Source organism: Falco cherrug, chromosome 4, assembly GCF_023634085.1.
Source record: "Falco cherrug isolate bFalChe1 chromosome 4, bFalChe1.pri, whole genome shotgun sequence".
Taxonomy (NCBI): Eukaryota; Metazoa; Chordata; class Aves; order Falconiformes; family Falconidae; genus Falco; species Falco cherrug.
Window position 1 is genome coordinate 107,688,655 of NC_073700.1, and position 22,687 is coordinate 107,711,341.

Below are 22,687 nucleotides of genomic sequence, written 5' to 3' on the forward strand. Positions count from 1 at the left end.
AGACAGCACTTGTAAAGCCAGTCTTGATGGCCTGTGTGCTATGCCAGCTTTGTAATGATTCAATCTCTAACACAGACTGAGCCAAAATTTTTAATTAATGTATGTAATATTTAAAAAATTAAGTACTCTAAAGAGCTGTTAAGCATTGAAAAATCACGTTGCAAAGCTGTACTAGCTGTAAGCAAGTTTTCTGATCACAAATCTATCATATTCTGTACATTCATCGACACTAAACCACAAAAGTGGTTTCTTTAAAAGACATCAGCATATCAAACCGAAATACACACACAGAGGAACTCTAGACCATACATAATGTATTTATTTGGGAGAAATCTATTACTCTGATGATTTGGGACATGTGAAAACCACGGTCTGGCTGGGATGGAGTCAGCTTTCTCCACAGCACCCTGTACGGAGCTGAATTTTGGATTTGTGACTAGAAGAGTGTGGACAAGACACCAATGTTTTGGCTGCTGCTGGTTAGTGCTTGCAGCGTTAAGGCTCTTTTTCTATCACTCCAGCAAACAGGCTAGGGGTGAACAGGAAGATGGGATGGGATATAGCCAGGACAAATGACCTGAACTGGTCAAAGGGATATTTCCATACTGCATAACAACATGCTGAGCAATAAAACTCAGGCAGCAGAAGGGGATGATTTATGTTCCAATGTGGCTGTTGCTCAGAGACTTCGCCGGTCATTGGTCTGCTTGTTGGAGGTACTGAGTGATTTCCTTTGCATCGCTTGTTTTTCTTTCCTCTCCACATATTCAACTGTCTTTAGACTGAACGAATTTTCTTGCTTTTGCTGTTCCTACTCTCTCCTCTGGGTGTGGGAGAGGAGGGCAAGCAAGCGGCTGTGTGGGTGCTTGGCTGATGGCCAACATCAACCCCGCTACACATGGTAACTTCAAGATCCTTCCCAGCCCCGTTTTCTGCTAAAAGGATCATCACTAGCACCTTCTTAGGATTAATAACACTGGCCTTGTTTTATTTAAAAGATCAGTATCGGGAAGGGGGGGGGGGGGGGGGGGGGGGGAATATGGAGAAAAAATAGCCAAGAAAAATAAAAATACTGCAGAGCAAGCAATAAAATGAGTAAATTTCTGACTAAGAAAACTTACCGATTCAGTTTCTTCTGGGGTTGTATTCTCATTACATTGATACTAAACCTGTATACACTTCTATAAGTCACAGAAATAATTTTAGATTCTGAAGTTGGAGTCATTCTACCATGTTGTTCAACAGCTGTGTTGCCAAAGTGTTTCCAAATTTTTTTCTCAGTAGCCCAGAAACTGCCATTTGTTTAGTCTAACCAGTCACAGTCCAGATTGTTTTTTCTCAATTCTACTTCCAAATTATCTATGGCTTCTAGTACTCTAGACAGAAAATGTGTCCAACCATCGTCTGAGGAACTAACCATTCTCTGTTATTTCCCTTGGGAGAAAAGGAGATTTCTCCCAAAAGTCTTGACAGACAGCAGAGTTCAAAGCCTCCAACTAGTATCAAAAGTAACATAAGAATCCTCACTTGAAAACAAAACCACAATTCCTGTTAACCCTCCAGGCAGAGATTCTGCCAGTCTAAGCAACCAGATTTACAAGGTCATCTTCCTTAAGTTTTTGGGGTTTGTATATAAATCTACATCCTAACTTGGATCTACAATTTTTAAAAAATAAATAAATAAAATAGAAAAGCACGGAAATAATACAAATAGGTTTTATCTTACTTTCTATTAATCGGTAATAAAAATATGGCAGCAGTAAAGCTTGAATCCTAATCAGGAGTTGTGGAAGAAATTCTCTTGTAGCCTCAGCTTTTAGGGATGAACACTGAGAACTGTCATTTTCATATCTGCAGAATATTCTCCGGTTCCAAATGATTCAGATTGACCTGCTAAGGACCCTCCAGATGAACTGGACTTTACCAGTTCCCATCAGTATATTACTAAACGCTATGGACAATCACTGAACAGTTTTCTGTTCATTTTCATCTCTCATACACACATTTCCTGCCCCCGCTGAGCATGATGAAGTAATTCCAGTACCCACCATGAGACAGACACAGATATCTTAAGTTCAATGCAAGAACTTTGTTAATGGATTCAATCAGCAAGCAATTTCTGTTAACAAAAGGCCAGCTTGAACTCCTTAAAAAGAGGAAAAAAGCATCAAGAATGAAGAAATAACCTTCCTCTTTCCCACAAGCAGAAGTCATCAAATCATTCCAATCATTTTCAGAACTAAGAAGGGTTTTCTTTTTTATTTGGGTGAAAGAGGTAAATGGAAGGGGAGGAGAATAAATAAAAGAATATAAAGCTTGTATCTCCCTAGAGAGGCTAATCCTGGGAAGAATAATTCTCAGCACATTTGCCAAAACTAGAAGAAACAGAGTGAGCATGTGCTGGAAGAAGGCTTCATCTAAACCAAGAAGGAACAGTGTCAGCAATTTATTTCAATACTTTTCTGTGATCTTTAAAATTTTAATAGTGGAGAAAAGCTATTAAGGATTCAACAGCACACAATTTAAGATTAATCCTTTGTTGTATAATCACAGTAACACTGTATACTCAAATAAGAAAGGACAGAAAGTAACTACACTTTAGTAGTGAATGAGGATAAAATAGAAGAGACACTTAAACAATGCAGACAGACAAGATGCAGAAACAGGAATGCCAAACTTTAAATGAGGATGTTAATATGACAGATGTTTCAGAAGCTCAATGTAACCAAAACTATCAGTGGGAAATTACTACCAGCACTCAAGTTCACGAAGTCAAAATAAGCTGCTATTGTGGAATAGTTCTGCTACAGGTGAAAGGTGACTTACAGTTAAATCAGATAAACTCACTGTCAACACGTCACAAGATTCACATGCATTGCAACTCCAGGTGTGGCCAAGACACTTTCGCATTCTAAGGAAAAAGAGGCTGAGGGACACAGCACGTTCTTAATAAAAGACTTGAATTCTTTGCAAGTAGACTGGACAGCTGTTGTGTTAAAAATATTATTCCAGTATCTTGTAAGTTGTACATCAAACTCTCTATAGGATAGCAAATGTGACATCACAATATTAAATACAAAGTGAAATAAAGAACATGAATAAGGAATGATTGCTCACTATCTCACCCTACAAAAAGAATTAAGGAGACATCAAATTAAACTAGCAACTGGCAGATTCAAAATAAAGAAGGTACCTTTTTCTTACAAACACGTTTGAGACATGGAACTCTGAGCCACAGGATATGCTACAGATGCCAAAGCGTACAGGGTTCAAAAAGAAACTTTGAAAAATAATGGGAGCAAAACCTGTTGTTTAAATACAGGTACTAAATATGAGAATACCACATCCGACTCAGAAAAACCTTGTGCAATAGGTCACTGAAAAACACAAGGTCCATATTGAGGGATAATGATACATATTTACTTCATCCTTGCACTTCTCTCTGCAAAAAGTGGCATGGGGCGGGGGTGGGGGGGGGGAAGCACTGAACTTTGTTATTATTAAAGTCAAAGCACAGACCAGAGCTTCACTGCCTGCCTCCTCCTCCTTCCACACTGAGGTTTCTGAGACAATGGAGGATGCCGTCCTTGCTCCCAAGCACTGTGGAACTTGAGAGGTTGTTACAGCACCTGTGCACCTCCCTGAGGCCTCCCAATCTCCACAGAGGTGATGAGGCTGCACAGCTGGATGCTTGGCTTCCCAAAGCTGCTTTGCTGCAGCTCTCACCCAGCTTCCCTAGGCTGGCAGCCTTGACTGCTGCCAAGGGCAAAGCAGCCCCGCAGGCGAAGGCAGCAGTGATGGCTGCACTAGCCATAGCGTGACCATATCCTCCAAGTGACTTTGTTGTGAAGCACCTGGGTGGCTAGAGGGGCTCCAGTGTGGTTCTTCCGTACCTTGTCCTTCCCTGTGCTAGAATCCAGCCAGCGCGCATAGATCAGGGCCAGGGCAGCCTGGACATTCAGGACTGAGTTGTCTTTTTTAGTTATTAAGAGTTCAGCCTTTGCCAAGCCATGCAACTCCACTCCCCGTACTTTTCTGAGTGGACTGTCCCCGACTAGTATCCATTAATGGGGCACTCGGCCATCAGCTTATTTTGCCCTGTTGCTCATCCTTTGCCTAGATGACCTACAGTTTTGCCTTCCTTGCATGCTTCTCAAACCCTGCATTCAAGCATTCTTCTGCACGCCTACTTCAGTGGAGACAGGATAGGAGATGGGCTAGATGCAAAAAGGTCATTCTTAACAAAAGACTTAAGAAGGGGGGGGGGGGGAACACGGGAGAAGGGGGGGAGGGAAAGGTAATGTGTGGATAGAATTAGAAGTGAAGGATACATGATGCCACTTTAAAAGATGGCTTTTGGCATCAAGTTTTCAAGTTTTTCCTTCTATTTGAAAAACTGCCAGATTTCATTCCAAAGTATTTGTTAAGAAACATTGTCTTGATTATGGCTCTGTTCTTTACATTGATTTCTGAGACCTTGTTTCTTTATGTTTATATACAAGTGCAAACAAATGTCTCAGCCCTAATAAGCTTTGCAGTAAGTAACTGGACGAAAATATATTGTGAAAAGTTGAGCATAACAAATACCCTTAGTAAGCCATCTCAAAATGATTTGGTCAAGGAACTGGAGAAGAGATGCCCATATACTTCGAAATGTTTCAAGTGTTCATGGTTGAAATTACAGCTTAAAACCAGATTTTTCTTTCTAAAAAAATTCTGACATGTAAACAAAACAGGGTTATAAAATTCTAGCAGGTGTCATCTTCTCCCAATCAGTTATTGTGAACACCAAAAGAAAATTTAAAATGCGAAATAACTGCATTTTTTAGTAACAGTTCAGTTCAAAGTCTCCTACAGTTTTAGCACATTTCTCATCGTGTTTTACAGTAACAAATTACGTTAAAACAAAGAATTCCTGGAGGCAAGGAGAAATGGCTTTTCACTGCTGTTTTAGAACAAGTAATGAGTTTGGCAAGCTACAAAAACAACAGAGACAGAAATGAGGAAGTTTCAAACAGCAGAATTTCTGCCTCGCAGAACTGCAGCTAGTCTAACACACAGAATGACCACAGACATAGTGAAGAGAATTTTCCTACCATGTACATAACCATAGCTGGATGAGAACATTTCTCACTCCTGAGCAGTAGTGCAATGTAAGACAGAAGTCCAAACATGTTTTATTTTCTCTAAAGTGTTGTCTCCCTTTCCTCAGTGTAGCAGATGCAAGAATGGCGGTCATGTTCGTTTTCCCACTGGAACATAGGAGAGAAAATGCAGCTTCCTCCCTGAGGTGACCATGGCTCTCATTAAAAGCAGGGTAGAAACAAAATAAAAATACATTAGACACAAAATTTTATTCCACCTGTATTAAGAAAAGAAATCTTACAAACTAAGAGCCATCATAAAAAGAGCTGTGTTTCCAGAAGGGGAGTTAAGAAATGTCACATTAATTTCATACACTGTAATGCTGAGAGAAGATGATCTGACAAGTCACAGACGGGTTTTGCTGCTGCTCAGCAACTGCCTCTCACAATAAGATCTCCCAAGACACTTTCCAGCAAGAAATTAACTGGCATCCCAGAAAGAAAGAAAAAAAACACTACCATAAAAAACTAGTAAGTGTAGCTTTCCACTGCGCTATACCATTGCTGAAATCATTTATGAGCTACCAAAGTTGTAGGTAAAGGAATCAAAAATATTTTGCCTCACTCAGTCACATTATTCTTGGCATAAAACTCATCCTGATCCACAACCAGAAATCCCTTATTTTTTTCCCTGGCTCTCAAAAACCGCTCTACTACTTCGCAACAAGGAACATATACAATACCAACACTTAACACACCTCCTTCTGTTTGTTATCATAGATAATTCTACATTTTCCAAGTTACTCCTTTAAACATTGCGACTTTGATTTATCTCTCAGCTGTCTCTGAAATCATTGTATTTCCCCTTCATTACCAGCCCTGAAATCGGCTAACATTCTCAAGCCTCTCATTTCAGAAACCTTGGACTCAGATTCAAATTCTTGCCAAGTTGTTGGCCTGAAATAAGACAGCAATACTTTTTTTCCTTTCTAGTATAACAATTTAAGAGCTTTAAGTTGAGGCCTCACTCTTTCTTCTGAAGATTTGCCTGTCAAGAACAGCATTTTAACAATTTTTAACTATCAGAACGTCTTTTGTTTTTTTAACTGGTATACTTTAGGTCCTCGGATTTTTGCAACCAGTTGTAAGTTTTGAGAGCTTCGTAGAGCTGTTTATTCCAATTTCTCTTCCTCTACAGAAATTTTCATAAACAGTCAGCTAAACAGAACCTTGTGAACATCTGATTCCTATTACCACCACAGTATGTGGATGAAGCTTGCAGGGCCTCTATTCTAACACAATTCAGAAATATATGGTAATTGCTCTCAAATTGCTCAAGTAGTTTAAATATAGGAACAATTTAAAGAACAGTTAGCATTAGCATTCTTCCTAAACATAACTACACATCAGACAATTAACTACAAAACTCGTGAAATCCTTGCTGAAAGGAGTTTGAAACTACTTAAAATATACACTGGCACCTTGGTAGTCTTGCTAATAATAAAAAAAACCAAAAAACACAAAAGAGTAAGACAAAGTATGTAAATTGATAAAAAGTAAAATGAAAACGGTTTATCAGTATTATATTCAGTTACCTAATGTTATCTGCCCAACATAACAGCCGTCTGTATAATAATCAAATGGTCTTCCAAATGTTAAGGCAAATCTGATGATATTTGGTGTTTTCTTAAAATCCTTACGAATACTTAGATCTTAGGATCTCCAAATTAACATAAATTTTCTACGTATTCACACATTCCTATGCCAAGACTTGGAAAATATGGTGCACACGCAGAATGGCTTAAATCAAAGGACCGCTAAAAGGAAGCTAATACCTTAATTCTCATGTCTTCTGATTTTTGAAAAAAATCCTAGTTTGAGGAATTGACTTGTAATTTTTGAATGTTAGGGTTAGACAGTACTGTAGGCAAACATAACAGGAACACAAAGCATGTACTTCATACACTTCATCTCCAAGGGCTGCAGTACAGTTTAACCAAAGAAAAGGACAATCAAAGTAAGCAAAAGAGTACGCACTGTCTAAAGCAACAGGGGGACCTAAAGCAACAAAGGAAGAAAATTCAGCTGGGGAGTCCCAAAAAGTTCAAGGATCACGCTGAAGGCGTTACTACGATGCTTATGAGCTCTCTTTTCATGAGGACTTCCTGCAAGCCAATTTCATGGACAGGGATATTCAGTAATATCAGTTTTATCCTGAATACAATCAGAATCCAAGGAAAGGGAAGGTTATGAAGGACTTTAAACTGCATCATCAGCTGATCAGTGCAAGACCAATACCATTTACATTGTCCATGAACAAACAAAAGTTTGTTCATGATGAATTCTAGGCAAGTAAAAAGAGGAAGGTTCATACAGGTTTATTGTTAACAATTATATAAGATTTTTAAATCAATGGACCAAGAGTTCACTCTACTGTATTTTCGAAAAATCCTGGAATAAAGAAACGAAACACAAGAGCCCACTGAGCTTACAATCAAAGCAGCAAACAGAAGTTTGCAGTAGGAGCCCATGACTTACTCCCACCAACCGTTGTAAATGGTGCAGATCAGACACATAGAATAAGTAAGGGTTAGCAGATGTGCATTTCTAGAGCACAGAACTATATTCTAAATATTTTAAGTAGTAAGCAAAAGAAAAAAGAAAAGTAAGGAGTAGCTTTCACTATGACTAATTTTGACTCTTACAAAATTTAGTGACATGGCAGATAGAGGTAAGGTTCTGAACCAAACAGAAAAAAGAACTGTAATGTTGCTCTTAATTTCTGGTTTATACACTAAAGAATTTCACTTGTGTTTGTTTTATACAAAAACCTTTTACACATTTAACAGCTGTGCTATATTTTAACAGAACACATCAGAAAAATTTTACTTCTCCATCACCTCAGCCACAAGTACCATTTGATAAAGTACTCTGAGCATCTACAGAATTGAGATAAAACCTGTTTCATGGTGGACAATTAGGTACCATGTTAAATCATAAAGTGGTATGTTTTCTTGTCAAAAGATACATTTAGCTGATGGTATTCCATACTGTAATTTTACTAAATTCACCAGAAAAAGTGAGAAAGACCTGAAATAAATTAATTACTTATTCACATCAGAATATTTCCAATACATGCAGGGATTGTTTGTAGACTGTACTACAAATCTAAACATTAGAATCTAATTTTTTAAAAAATAAAATTAATTCTAGTTTCTTAGGTCTGTGGCAAGTTGTTAATTTTGCAAATCTTTTTTTAGAGGCCAAAGCCTTAATCACAAGGCTCTTTTTTATTCCCCTTACCTCACCCCCACAAATGATGGCAGTGAATTTTATATACCCACTGAGGACAGAGCTGAATTTGGGATCAGACTTGGAAGAAAAAAAATACATATTTGCTGCAGCTGACTACACTGAAAGTATACATTTAAGCTATGATTTCTGGTCAATATCAAAATCCATCAGCAATTACCATGACAAAAAAAGTTAAGTTTTCTCCTGGCAAGGCAGGAACTCCTAAACTACTATTTTGGGAGGTTAAGTTCGGTATTTGTGGACAGAAATATTAATTTCCACACATAAAACAATGTAAACCCATGTCATACTCTATTCCTATTATTCCAGCCGAGTGTGTGTCACTTTGAACCAGAAGAAAAATAACACATAATCAAACATTTGAAAACAAGCAGCAGAATTATCTGAAGCTCTTGAAATTTAAGAATTGCATAAAGAAAACATTGCTGACAGCGATGCTCAGAAATTATGAGTCAGGCACTGGACCTGGTCACAAAGTGCACGCACAAAAGCATGAGGATTCAAGAATCCTCACAAATAACAACGGTGTCTTCTCCTGTCTCAACACGGCAGCCCAGCTGAGAAGGAACAGGCTCACAGGAACTACTCTGCTTCTCAGCAGCCACCAAGTTCTGAAGGGAAAAAGAAAACAAAGCAATTTCCCTCCTCAAAAGAGAAATAGAGGGGGAGGGAAGGAGTGGGTGGGTGCATGGGTGTGTGTAGATAATCCCAAGAAAAACTCAGGACGGTGTCCTAACAGACACCTCACACCATTTCTACTTTCAACAGCTCAAGTGACAAAGTGTTGGGATTTCCTTCCAAAGTAATGCTGTTGTATAACCTTGTGGAACCTAAAAACTTCCAGTTATTTTTATCCTTCATTGCTTACTGTAACCATTTAGCAACCTTTTTAATCCTCAAAGGAATTATTCTCTGAGGGTGAAACGCTAGATGCTCTCCTGTTGTCAGGAAGCTATATGATCTCATTGTTAATACTTTGTATGAGTTTCCTGAAGTCCAGAAATACCTTCTTGGTTCTTCTGGACTCTGACATAAGTGTCCTGAAGAGCTTCACACATAATAAATGTAAAAGAAATAAAAAGGCTGAATAAAATAATCCCTTAACATGAGTGTTGGGCAAGAACCTTAAAACTCAGAAATCTAGGACATCCAAAATACTATCAGATTGCATTTACAAAAACAAGGTCCTTCCTCTTTCTTTCACATTTAACAGCTTACTATAAAATGAAAGCACTTTTATTAGTACTATATCTTTCAGCTTTATACAATGTCCACGCCATTTTATTCTGTTACTGGGCAAACAAATGCACTTAACCATAGCCAGAAGCTAGATGTGCTAATCAGCAACGTTTTCTGCCACCAGCACCATAAAACGACTTTATACCATGTTGAAAGATTTCTAACAGAAATTCAGCCTCCTGCAATGTTAATGCCAGGCACTTCCAACACAAGCATCATCACCGGCACAGACATTCTTACACAGTTCTTCAAAGAGGTGGTTTTAAATATTTAGTAAAAGGTTTTAACAGCACTCTCCCATTGCCAATTAGCGACAGTGATACCGTTTAAATATTTGATGAGGACAACACTAAAAATAAATAAATTACAGTTCAACTTAGTATCACAATATTGCTAAACCTTCATAATGCCATTGATTTATACATCTGACCGGCACATTTGGAATACTATTTCAGTTCCACACTGCAAAAAACTAACAAAATGGAAGGAAAAAATAGATAAAATGGACCAGAACGAAAAAAAGGAAAGGAAAAAAAAAACCACCATCACAGAAAAGCTTCAAATTGGTGGAACAACTCAATACATTAAGATTCTTTAGCCTGGGGAAAAAAAAAAAAAAAAAAAGATGACGTAAAGCAAACATGATGAACACCTTTGAACTCATCTGTGGAACAGAGAAAGTACTCTTCCAACACAAGGACCAGGGGACAGCAGGTAAACAGGTAAGTAGCTGCCAGGTAAAACCAGGCAGAAGAGGACTTCTTCACACAGCACATAGTTAAGAAACTGCCACAGGACGTTACAGTGATGAAAAGCTTCCACAAGTCAAACTGGCCTCTGACAATTACAGGGGAATAAACGTCATGAGGATTATTAAACACAAAGATATCTTAGCTCCAAATCACTTAAGGCTGGGAGCAGATGTCAGGAAAGGAGGCTTTTTCTGTTCTTCTACCCCATAGCAGTTGCTGTTGGAGGCAAGCTGACGAGCCAAACGGACCTTGGGTCTGACCCTGGCAGAATTTCTCAAATTCACAAGGGCTGGCAGCTTTTGAAAACTGGGGTAACAGATGCATCTACCCTAAGCTGTGCAGTCAGCCTTCATCGTAAGCTCAGGCTGAAAACCCCGTGGAACTCAAACCCCCCGTGAAGGTTGACAGCCTTGCACTGGAGTCAACACTCCCTTTTTGTTACTCCTTTTTGGGGATTCACCAGCAGACATGAACTATTGCAGCGCTGCACAGACCAGACAGAGAGCTCTGCTCTGTTCTAGCACTCCGCTGGGAATCGAAGGATCTCCACTAGCTATTAAAGAAGCAAAGCAGAGAATCTGCCCTCTCCCTTCTGCTGAAGCAGACAAGCCAAGCTGTAGGAGGGATGGGGAGAGATCAAAGAAGGGGAGGGAACAGACAGGGTGACACAAACTGGAACCAGACCAAGCAGGGTGGTAAAAGAGTAACGTTATGAATTCTTCCGCAGCTTTACTTCTGAATCTACAACACACCAAAAGACAACACAACTAAAAGCACTCAGTGCCTTCACACTATACCACCTCTCTCAGAGCAAATTCTGATTCAGGCTGGCCACTCGCTGAAGAAGGACCAAGCATGAGGCACACGGTATGCGTTATTTCAGATGAGAAATAAAGCTGAAAAAGGTCAACCTCAAACAATGCTTGTGAGATGCATCACTGCAACTACTACTACTGGGGAGAAAAAAAGAGAAAATAAAGGAGAGTTGGACTTTAACAAATAAAACCCATGCAATAAGGCATAAAATGCTTCTGGGGGCTCTTCAAAAGCAAGAAAAACATAGTACTATCCGAACTCAAACTACTTATGTCTGCCCTAGCTTTCTCCACTATGTGGTAGTAATGTGCCATGACTAAATACATTCTCATCTCACATAAATATTAGTCTTTTAACTCTAGGATTCAGACTGGAATTGCTTTTTGCAACAACCGGCTATCAGCTTATCTAAAAAAACCTGATTTAGTGAGCATTCCCTGTAAATGGCAAAATACATTTCAGTCAATCCAAGCTATCTCCTGAAGCAACTTATTTCCAACTACTACTGAGTTTTTCCTGCCTTATGTAGCAAAAATGTATGCATTTGTAAACACATAAATAGTGCAGTGAATAGAAGTATTATTTCAGCAACTCAGAAACTAGCTTTTCTCACAATATGTACATGAAAGATTCTGTTCCTAATTTACTGAAGGAAGAAGCATGGTAACTGTTCCTGTACCATTAACAGGAGTCACCTAAACTCAATAAACAACTGCCTATCCTAAAAACACCAACAATAACTCGTAGGAAGAAAACAATCTAAACTAAAGCTTTTACAGTGAACTGTATTATTGTCCTTTTAGTCCAAATTACACTTTAATAATACAAAGAATTATTTGTATAAATTTACACTTTATTTTAAGGAATGCAGTTAAAAGTAAACAGATGACAATGTCAAACATTTTTACCATCGGGAACTAGATAATGAAATACATAAAGCATCCAGGGTTTTCCATCGTAAGAGGTGCTTCATAAAACAACCCACACAGACAGTTCTGATGCTGCAGAATTTCACATTCTTCCTCTCCTACCCTAGACTAAAAAGGGCAGTTAAGAACAGGGATATGTTCTCATACATGGATGGTAACACATCAAAGCACACACAGAACCTTAAAATGCTCTGCCTTTTTTAGTGAAGGCAAAATAATAATGTTCATAAGAGGAAAGGACAAAAAAAACCCAGAATAAGGAAATAAAAAAGAAGTTACAGTCACAGAAGCTCAACTATAAAAAGAACTTGAAAATTCTGTGGAAGTGCTTTCTAACAAAGGAGCAACAGGTCTTTTCCTTCTGCAGTACTGATCATCTCATAATTTAGAGGAAATATCAAATAATTTCCAGCAGTTTTAGCACAGGCATTAGGATAGTCCTGACACTAATATGCATATTATCAATTATCTGCTACGTATTTGTAAGGTACCTATTTCTCATACCAAAATAAAACCCACAAATAAATTTGATTAAATATTTTTACAGTAAATATGAAAATCTGGCTTAATATCTCGTTATTTTATTTTTTTCATTTTATAAAACTCTCAGACGCTATTCTGAAAAGGGCTTTCTTTGTTTGTTTGTTTGTTCAAAGGCGCTTCCTGCCTGCCTGTGCTTATGAACTACGTACTACAATTTCCAGAACATGAGGATTTGGTATCCGCAAAGATCCCTGAACACAGTACACAATCTGAGGTACTCTGGGATATTTTAGTATTTATTCCAAAGGGTCAAATGACACTAAAAGGAATCCCAGGAGAGGCAGAAATGAATCACATCTATTTAACTTTCCCAAGGCTGTACCACTTAACACTGTGAGCCTCAGTACTGCTGACTTCCAGTCACGTGCTATATTGCACTCTTCACTGTCCCGAACTTTGGTGTTTTGCAAGGTCAAGGTCTAGGAGGGAAACAGTGGGTGAACTCAGGCATGCTCCTCTTCAGAAGCAAGGGATAGATGAGTCATATACTGACTGTTCTTGAAAAGAAACTATTTAAGTAGAAATTAAGACATGTACTGCGGTCAAGAGGATGGGCGACACATCCTTCCAAAGGATCGCTCCATACATATTCTCCTACAACAGGGAGAAGGAAGTACAGTGATAGCACTACCCCATGATTAAAAGGCATGCCAGATGTTAAAATCAACTGTAAAACAATAATGACAGTCTTTCTAAACGCAATAGAAAAAGAGAAAGATGACACTTGTTACTTGCTCTCCATAAAGACAAACAAACCATCCTCTTTCAATGCACCCTTCTTTATGCCAATGCTACAATCTAGCAAGTATATTATAAATTTGTACTTACTGCCTATTATTTTAATATATTTAGAAGGAAAGACCTTTTCTCATAACTTGTATTTCTCAACTAGATTCTGCAACATCATATTGCCCAGTATTTACAGGCAGTAAAGAGTAAAAATAACTTGATTTTATTTTAACTGTGGAGTATCGAATTTGAACTTGTATTTAAAACCCATAAACTACAATTATTTAACAACAAAAAAATCATGTATCATTGCATGATGGAAATGACAGCATAGTTAAAACTGGCCGTGCCCCTGAAGACAGAAGAGCTGCATGCATATTAGAAGGTAAGTTAAAATCAGAAAGAACCTGACAAATTGAAGATATGACCTAAATAACTAGAATGCAGTCAACAGGACAACTACAAGCTTTTAAACTCTGCAGATGATTGCTTTTGCCCCTATACAAAGAGGAATGTTTGCATAGAAGGATCACAAACAAAAGGTGATTAAAAGACAAAGAACATCATACTGAAATTTACTAACAGTTGATCCTGTAGCAGAACAGTGAAACAGAGCAGACTGACCTCTTGAGGTCTCTTCCAGCCCTATTTTTCAACATTCTTTAATACACATATGCTGCTGCTTTTTATCATATTTCCCTCTTCTCCATGTATGTTGAACAAATCACTATACACCTTTCTTCCTTCAAAATCTACCAGCTAGTCTATTTAGATTTCTGAACTGTGAACACAATCCCACATTTGTGTGCAAAGATAAGTTTTTTAGAATCAATGTCCTAGTATTACATTTTAACTTAATCTAGCCCTTAAAGATAGACAATTGGCAAATTTTATTTAACAGGGTTTTTTTAATCGAGTCAGTGGGAATAATACAAACATCATCATCAGTATCTCCCGTGGACCTGCAAAGGCTGGGAAACTATGCAATTAACTTGTCCTGTCAGTCTCAGTTTAAAATTTTTAATCTTCCATGAATGCAATCAAACCATGGGAGCAATGTATTATCTGTGAACCACGGGTAGGAGTCCACTGCTCTAACTCCTAGTTTATAAAAAGTCTAAACTAATAGTCATATCTTTGATCAAGCCTGATAATAGGCATAAGAAAATCTCATCAGGTATTCATAATAATTTTTAAATTCCATTAATTGATTTTTCACCACTGAACACGCTGAACATGTTTTGTGCGTACTCTAAGGCTTTGAGGGTGGACGGAGTGAAGGAGTTCCTATTATTCACGCTAGCCAAGCTCTTCACTCAGTCAACAGAAATAAGAGAGATAAGCTCTTCCAGAAGAGAAGTCAGAGAAGTTAAATTCATCCAAATTAAGCTCTCACTCCAAGTCATATTTTGGAAACAATACTTTCTCTTCGTGGGCTATAGTACATAAGCTAACTAAATTACACAATTAATTTGGGTAAAGTGAGTATCCTCACACATACATTTATACAAACATATTTATATTTTTTAATTGTGTTACACATATCCAAATAAAATTTTGATTGCAGTGGTCCACAAAAAGTACTAATGCAAATTAAAATATATACCAAATGCAATGCACAACATACCCACTCAGTGGCTGTGACATAACTCGGTCCAATGTCACAGTTAACAATAAACTGCCTTATATATATGCCTAATTACGTCTTCGGTATGACAGAAAATTATTCAGGAAAAACTACTATATGATGTTAAGTACTGTTTTAAAATACAGATTATATTTTTTGAAATTAGGCAGTCAGTACACAAGAAGTAAGCAGTAGAGGAGGAAGGAGGAATACAAATACCGGTAGGTGCCAGTAACTTTCCGTGCACTAGCAGAGAGTCCAAGAAACCAGAGAAAGTATTCTCTAAAAGCAAGCTCCAGGATTTATGGAGCTGCAGGTTAGCAGTTCAGAACTGACAAACCAGAGATCAGTTAGATCTACAATAAATCAACAAGAAGAAACTAAGAAGCAAACAAACAAAATAAACCCAGAAACAGCTCCTCAGAAAAATCTGTGCTTTGAAAGCCTGCCCAAGGTAAGATGGAGGAGTAGGTTATCTATCACAGCCTTGTTTCCTAAATACATGCTTGTTTTGTTGTGTCAATTTCGGTGTCAATTAGCACACCTCTGAGCAAAGGATCTTCTGTTGTTAGGGCATTTGTGTCTTCCACACAGACCTTCTGTAATTAGCAAGAATTCAGCTCACACTGTAGGGTTTTGTTTCCAAAGGGGAAAAGGTGTGGAGAAAGAAAGTAGATGCTGGGTTTCTCCTTCTTTCCTCTATATGGCTGTTTTCTTTGAGCTAAGAGACATTCACAGGATGCTTAAATACACAAGATGGACTCAGTGGAATTTCATTTTACAGAGTATTATAGGAACTGTTGTAGGAAATTGCATTACAGGAAACCATAGTTAGTTGACCAATGAGAATATGGAAAAACAAAATAGTGACCAAAAAAACTACTACATACAACTAAGTGGTACATAAATTAGTTCACAAATCAGGTATTCGAAGAGCCTGAATCCCATGAATGAATGACCTGTTGTCACCATCACCTCTGACAAATCAGAATATCATAAATATGGAGAGTAAGAAACAGAAAGTGGCAAAGTCTCCATAAATACAGATACGCAGTCCCTAGACCCCAAATTTGGTTCAGCAAAGGTAAGCAATGAAATAGGCTATTCCACAAAATTTGCTCCAGTTGGAGGGTACAACCTTTAACACTTTCAGCCTAAACATAGCTTTTATATGAGTGAAAGGCCAAGTAACCTACCATGGTATGAAGATCACATTAGTTCTTCCAGTAACACAGGCCCTACTACCTGTCATCGTCCCCGATAACACTTCAACCTCAAAAAGTATATATCCTCTTGTAACAAACAAGAAAAAATTACACAGGTGCACAAAATAAATAAAAATGTGGAACCCGTGAAAAAAGAGAAAGAACAGAGACTGCACATAAGGAAGGAAAGGAAAAAAAGTCAGCAACTGCTCTGAGAGTAAGTTATGAAAGCCAGACAACCAATGGAAGCACAGATTAAAACCAAAACAAAATACATTTCTGTGCTCCTGATTTTCATGCACAAACATGCAGTTCTAAAGACTTTAATCTCAACTGGAACTATTATTCAAATGGCAATTTTCTGTTTGTGACTCAAAAGCCTACACAGTAATCGGCAGGCAAAACATTTAAAGTATTAGATATTCCATAAACATGCATTTTACAGATCAACTAGCAATGTTTGTTTTGCTTGAAAGTATGAAACCTGCATCTGCATGGGACAGACCTGTTTCCTGGGGTTACTCCATATATTCTTTAAGAGCAGTTTTAAATCATTGATATGTTACAAAAACTCCAGGAACATTTTGGAAAATGGGTAACATTTTACTTTTCCCACTCTGTTTTACAGACTTTTGTTCTGCAAGAGCGGACAAGAAGTATCTTAAGTTTCCTACTCGTGCCAGATTTTCCAGAAGGTTTCATATCGAAAACTAGGCACCTATGCAACCAGGTTCAAAATGAACTGCTGAACTAAGCAGGCAGAAGAATATTCAGTATATATGACAACAAACGATTTTTCCCAGCATTAAAACAGTCATACCTAAAATAAATATGTACCACATAACTTTAAATGTAACATTGACAGATTTTTCCACTCATCATAATTATTCAAACAGTAACACAAAGTTGTAGTAATCAGTTCTTGGCAGCTAAACAGATTACTGTTCACATTTGCAAAACGGTATTCATCAATAATAACAGCAGAAAGTTGAATAACTTTATATTTCAAAGTGCTGTCATTTCTGTAGAAACTAAGAACCTTGACTTAGGTATTCATGAAATGTAATCCAAAACGTATTTCTTTATCTCATGCTTCTTGATCTTAACACATCACAAATCCCTAGGTATTGTATCCTTGTTTGGTCCCCAGAGAGACAGAAGGTTGCTGGATGATCAAATCATACACTACAAAACAGTCTGATGGCATGACACACACTGCAAACAATGCTAGTATCTTTCTTGGGCTACCACAGAAGAAACCAAACAGTGTTAGGAAATAGCAGATCTGTAAAAAAAAAAAAAAATTCACTGGCAAATCCAGTTAAAAAAAAAAAAAAGCAAGCTATTCCAACACCAAGCTCAGTTGCCCCTTGTCTATTGTTATTTCTTTAACACACTCTCAAACGTACACACCCAGCATCACTGCTGGAACAGGAAGGGTGGGTGCAGCCTGTCAGATGTGTTCCACTGCTGACTGCCCTTGCTCTCCCCTTGGTTTTTATAACAAGGTCCAGGAGACTGTAACACAACTTGAGATACCTAGTCTTGCATTTCCACACAGGTTTTTCTATCTTCCAGCCAAAAGAACAACAGAGGTGATGGGCAAAAGACGGACTGAACGATGTCAGAGAGTGGAATGATTGTGGGGTATTTCTGTGGCTTTAATCGTGGTGAAGGGATGAAGGGTGGATTGTGTGTGTAAATTGTTCACTTCGTTCAGTGTTGTAATGGTGTGATTTTGATTCTGGTGCAGGGAATTCTTTTTCTGTTGATGTGACTGAAGTTTGTGAAGATTGTGTGATGAATGTGGATTTTAACAATAATTCTTAAATTTAAGTGATTCACAGAGGTGAGGGGTAGAATCTATTGGGTTTGTATGACAAGGGAGGGGGGGGGCAGGCTACAGGGGGGGCTTCTGTGAGAAGCTGCTAGAAACTTCCCCTGCGTCCGACAGAGCCAACACCAGCTGGCTCCAAAACAGACCTGCCACTGGCCAAGGTCAAGCCCATCAGCAATGGTGGTAGCAATCTGGGATAACATACTTAAGAAGGGGTGGGATGGGACTGGCCAAGAGCAATGCAGCCAGAGAGAAAGGAGTGATAAAATGTGAGAGACACAGCTCTGCAGACACCAAGGTCAGTGCAGAAGGAGGGGGAGGAGGTGCTCCAGGCACCAGAGCAAAGATTCCCTTACAGCCTGTGGTGAAGACTACGGGCAAGGCAGGCTGTCCCGCCTCAGCCCATGGAGGTGGAGCAGATCCCCACCTGCAGCCCGTGGAGGACCCCATGCCAGAGCAGGTGGATACCCAAAGGAGGCTGGGACCTGTGGGAAGCTGTGCTGGAGCAGGCTCCTGGCAGGACCCATGGAGAGAGGAGCCCAGGCTGGAGCAGGTTTGCTGGCAGGGCTTGTGACCCCAGGGGGGACCCACGCCAGAACAGTCTGTTCCTGAAGGACTGCACCCCATAGAAGGGACCCATGCTGCAGCAGTTCATGAAGAACCACCACCTGTGGAAGGACCCACATTAGAGAAGTTCATGAAGGACCGTCTCCCATGGGAGGGACCCCACACTGGAGGAGTGGAAGGGTGTGAGAAGCCTCCCCCCGAGGAGGAAGAAGCAGCAGAGACAGTGTGTGATGAAGTGACTACAATGCCCACTCCCCGTCCTCCTGCACTGCTTGGTGCGAGGATGCAGAGAACTGGGGAGTAAAGTTAAGCCCAGGGAGAAGGGATGGGTGGGGGGAAGGCACTTCTAAGATTTGGGTTTATTTCTCATTACCTTACCCTTGGTATATAAATTAAACTAATTTCTTCCAGTCAAGTCTGTTTTGCCCGTGATGGTAATCGGTGAGTGATCTGTCCCCGTCTTTATCTCAACCCACAACCCTTTCATTATATTTTCTCTCCCTCGCCCAGCTGAGTAAGGGAGCGACAGAGTGGCTTTGGTGGGCACCTGGCATCCAGCCAAGGTCAACCTACCACAGCTGATTGTGGCGGCATATAAATATCTAAGACAACAACAAATGTAGCTTGATTTTGATCTAACTGATCTTGAGCAAACTCAGTTGTTAAGTGCTTGAAGTTGTGCTTCATTTTACAGCTAGTACAGCTGTTATACCAGTGGAGTCATTTCTCTCTGTTCTCTCAACCGTCTCACTGGAGTTGGGAAAGCTAACCCAAGACAGCGTCATCTGTCAGGAGCCGTGGATTTAAGAAAATAGAACAAGTTTATTTGTATAAAGAACTGTATTATAAACACACTCCCATTCCTTTTTGCCCTACCTACATTCTACTGTCGATGCTCCCCCTACTTTTCAAGCTGAAACTGTCACATTCCGAATATGCAGAGCTAAGTATAAACAAAGATGTTTCTATAGGTGAAGTACAACGCAGCCTACTGTTAAATGAGCTGTCACTTCTAACAAGAAGAATGCTCCTATTCCACCTTCTCCCACCCCCGGCCCAATGAGATCCCACGTCTCTCATCACCTGCCGTGCGCCCGTCATACACACAAGCCAATGGAGCCACAAAACTGCTCTGCACAGGTGCATCCCAAACACCAAGGATACTGTGTAATCCACGTCTCTTTCCCTGCCAGGCTGGTGCCCATGTTGTCTTCCCACCAGCCAGTTTCTCTCCCCTTCTCCACCAGGAGTTAGAGCCTTCTGTTGTAATAAACCTCAAGACACGATGCTCTCCCTAACCCCCAAGCGTGGATGTGTATAAAGCCACCCTCTGTCATCTAGTTCCGACAAAGCAAAAATCAAGTCCCCTCGCCACAGGAATAAAAAAAAAAAAGAAGAAAAAAAAAAAGAAAAGAAAAAGGAAGAAAGAAAAAAGCCCCCTATCCTTTCAGCTAGGGCCAAGGCTCCGTGAGCCAAATCTGTCGCCCTGCCTGTGTCACAGGGAAGGAGCCAAGACCCCGATGGGGAGGAGCAAGTGCTCTTACCTTAATTATGCTGCTCCTCCGGGGGATGCCGGGTTTGCCTTCCCGTTGTTGGCCGGTGGTAAATCCTTTCTCTTTGCTGCTGCTCCCCGGGCTGGCAGGAGCAGCTGATCCCGGCTCGTCGCCGGCTCCCGGCAGGGCACAGTCCCCGTTGGAGACCCGGCTGCCTGCGCTGTCAAAGCGGGATCTCCCGCCGCCGCCGCCGCCGCCGCCTCCTCCTCCTTCCCCATCTCCTGCCTTGAAGGCCACCTTCCCCTGGGCCGGCCCCGGGGAGGACGGGAGCCCCCCGCCGCCGGTGCCGCCACCGCTGCCAAACTCCGCCATCAGCCTCCCTGCCTACAGCAGAAACGATATTGCCGTCCCCCTCCCCTCCTCCCGCAGCTGCTCGGCGGTGGCTCTTCTTCCGCTTTCTGTGTATTTACGATCGGGGGATTTTGAGCAAAAGTCTCTCCCCTCCGCACATTTGGCAGCCGAGGCCGCGTCACTCCAGGCGGGGGGGACAAACGCCTCGGCGAGCACCAGTCCCTGAGCACCTGGGGAAGGAAAAGAAACCAAACGTGACGGCCGCCCCCCACGCGAGACGGCGCAGGCGGGGGCGCGTTGCACCGCGGCGCGCACACCCCCCCCCCGCCCCACGGAGACACGCGCGAGTGGGAGGGGAGGGACCGCGCGAGGTCCGCGTGAGGCGCCACGCACACGCGCGCCCCGGCGGGTCTGGTGCAGCGCAGCGCGGGAACCGAGCGCGGAGGGGAGAGGGGCCGGGGGGGGCGGGAGGAACTGCACCCCTCGGGCTGCTGAGCCCGGGAGACGAGCGACGGCGGTATCTGCAGCCCGCACGGTGAAACCGACAATGGCAGAGCAGCGAAGCGGGAGCGAAAAGAGAACTTGAACAACACGCCCCAAAGCCCCCGGTCCCGGCCCCGGCGAAAGCCCGTTCCACGCACAGCGGGGGCGGCCCCGCGCGAAGCGGCGGAGCACGAGCAACAACGCCGCCGCCCCGCGGGGCACCCTCCCGGGCGCCATCGGCAACTTTTCTCCTCTCCCCGCTGTCTGCCGGCATCCAGCCGCCTCGCAGCGCCCGCCGCCGCGGCCCGGGCAGCGGCACCCCCAGCCCGCCCGGCTACCGAGCCGCTACCCGCCGTGCCTCCCGCCCGCGGCCGGGCCCCTCCCGCACGCTGCGCCCCCGCTACCCACCTCGGCGGCAAGGTGGCAAGGGGAGCCCCCCTGCTGCCGCCGCTACCGCTGCAGTAGCCGCTTTCCCCCCTCTCCCCTCCTCCCCGCTATGGTCGCCGCCTCTGCCCGGAGCCGGATACAGAGAGAAACCGATTCATGTGGTTGCTTCCCTCGCTCTCTGCCGCTGCAGCCGCCGCCGTCTCCCCCGGCTCAGCGCTCGGCAGCAGCCCCGAGGGGGGAAATGCCGGCAGCGCCGAGGGGTGAGGCAGCCCCGGCCGCCCCCGCTGGGAAACTCTCCGGGGAAGGCAGAGCGAGCGAGCCGGGCTCGCCCCCCCGCCGCCGCTGCCAATCACAGGGGCCGGCCCCGCGCGGATTGGGCGGCCCCGCCGCTAGCACCCCCCTCCGGCGGCTCCCGGGCGCTCCGCCGCAGGGCACGACCGGCCGCCGGCCCCTGCCCTCGCCCCGGGGCTGCCGGCGGATTCCTCCACACGCTCCGGCCCCGCGCAGACGCTGCCGGCTAACGCAGACAAGCCCGCTCTTCGGCGGCGCCCCGCGCCCGCCCGCATCCTCCGCCCTCCGCTCCCCTCCGCCCGGCGGCCGGCGCAGCGCCGCCCGCACCCACCCGACGGCGGCCCCGCCGCGCCGCGAGCCCTTCCCGCCCCTCCCGTCGGGGCCCCGCGCCCTCCGCCCGCCCCGCCCGGCGGCCGCGCCCCTGCCCGTCGCGCGCGGGGCCACGGCCGGCGGGGCACGCGGGAACGGCGCGGGGGCGCGGCCCAACGGTCCTTCCCGCGCGGCGTGAGGGGGCCCGCGGCCGCCGCCGGGGGGTGGCCTGGCCCTGCCGCCGGGGCTGCGCCGGGGCTCGCAGCGTCCTCGCTGCTGAGGCCAGTCGCATCCGTTAATTAATCAATAAAGAAGCGAAGGTGGTGGAGTGCGGGAATATTAGAAGCTTAATGGAAGCTGTAACTCGCCGGTTACCCTACGAAGTGCGTCTGTGATGAGGCGAGCGCGGCCGGCGTGCCCATACGCGCTCCATATGCACGTGTTGACGTTTGCTGTGGGGCAAACACGAGTGACTTTGTGTATGAGGGATAATCCACAGAGCCACACGTTTATTTTTACCTCTTGACATGGCTGCAAGAGCTTGGTATTTCACGATCAAGCTGAATAAAAGGAAACGAAATGCCACAGCTGAGGCGCTTGGCCCTCTGCTTGAGATTCAGGAGCTGAGTCAGACGGGGAGGCGCTGCATCGAGAGCACGGGCAAAATTAGGAATCGCAGAAATAGGAGTGCGAAGAATCACGCTCAGCGAAGCGACACCTAAGACGGCCC

The 22,687-nt window shown here is 42.9% G+C and overlaps 1 protein-coding gene across 7 annotated transcripts in view; it reads right to left on the reverse strand.

Moving 5' to 3' along the window:
* Positions 1-21,951, reverse strand: part of PLCL2 (phospholipase C like 2) — a 103,910-nt gene extending 81,959 nt beyond the window's left edge. For 2 of the 7 annotated variants that reach the window (XR_008731952.1, XM_055708498.1), the window contains exons 1-2: positions 21,379-21,947; positions 20,188-20,717 (exon numbers count right to left, since the gene is read on the reverse strand). Coding sequence is in view for 3 of the 7 variants with exons in the window: in XM_055708498.1 (XP_055564473.1) it covers positions 20,188-20,508 (321 nt within the window). In the remaining 4 variants the exon portion in view is untranslated. Of the gene's footprint in view, positions 1-20,187; positions 20,718-21,378 lie in introns of those variants that run through there. The other 5 variants (XR_008731953.1, XR_008731951.1, XM_055708496.1 and 2 more) reach the window with 5 other exon arrangements.
* Positions 21,952-22,687: the final 736 nt, after the last annotated feature.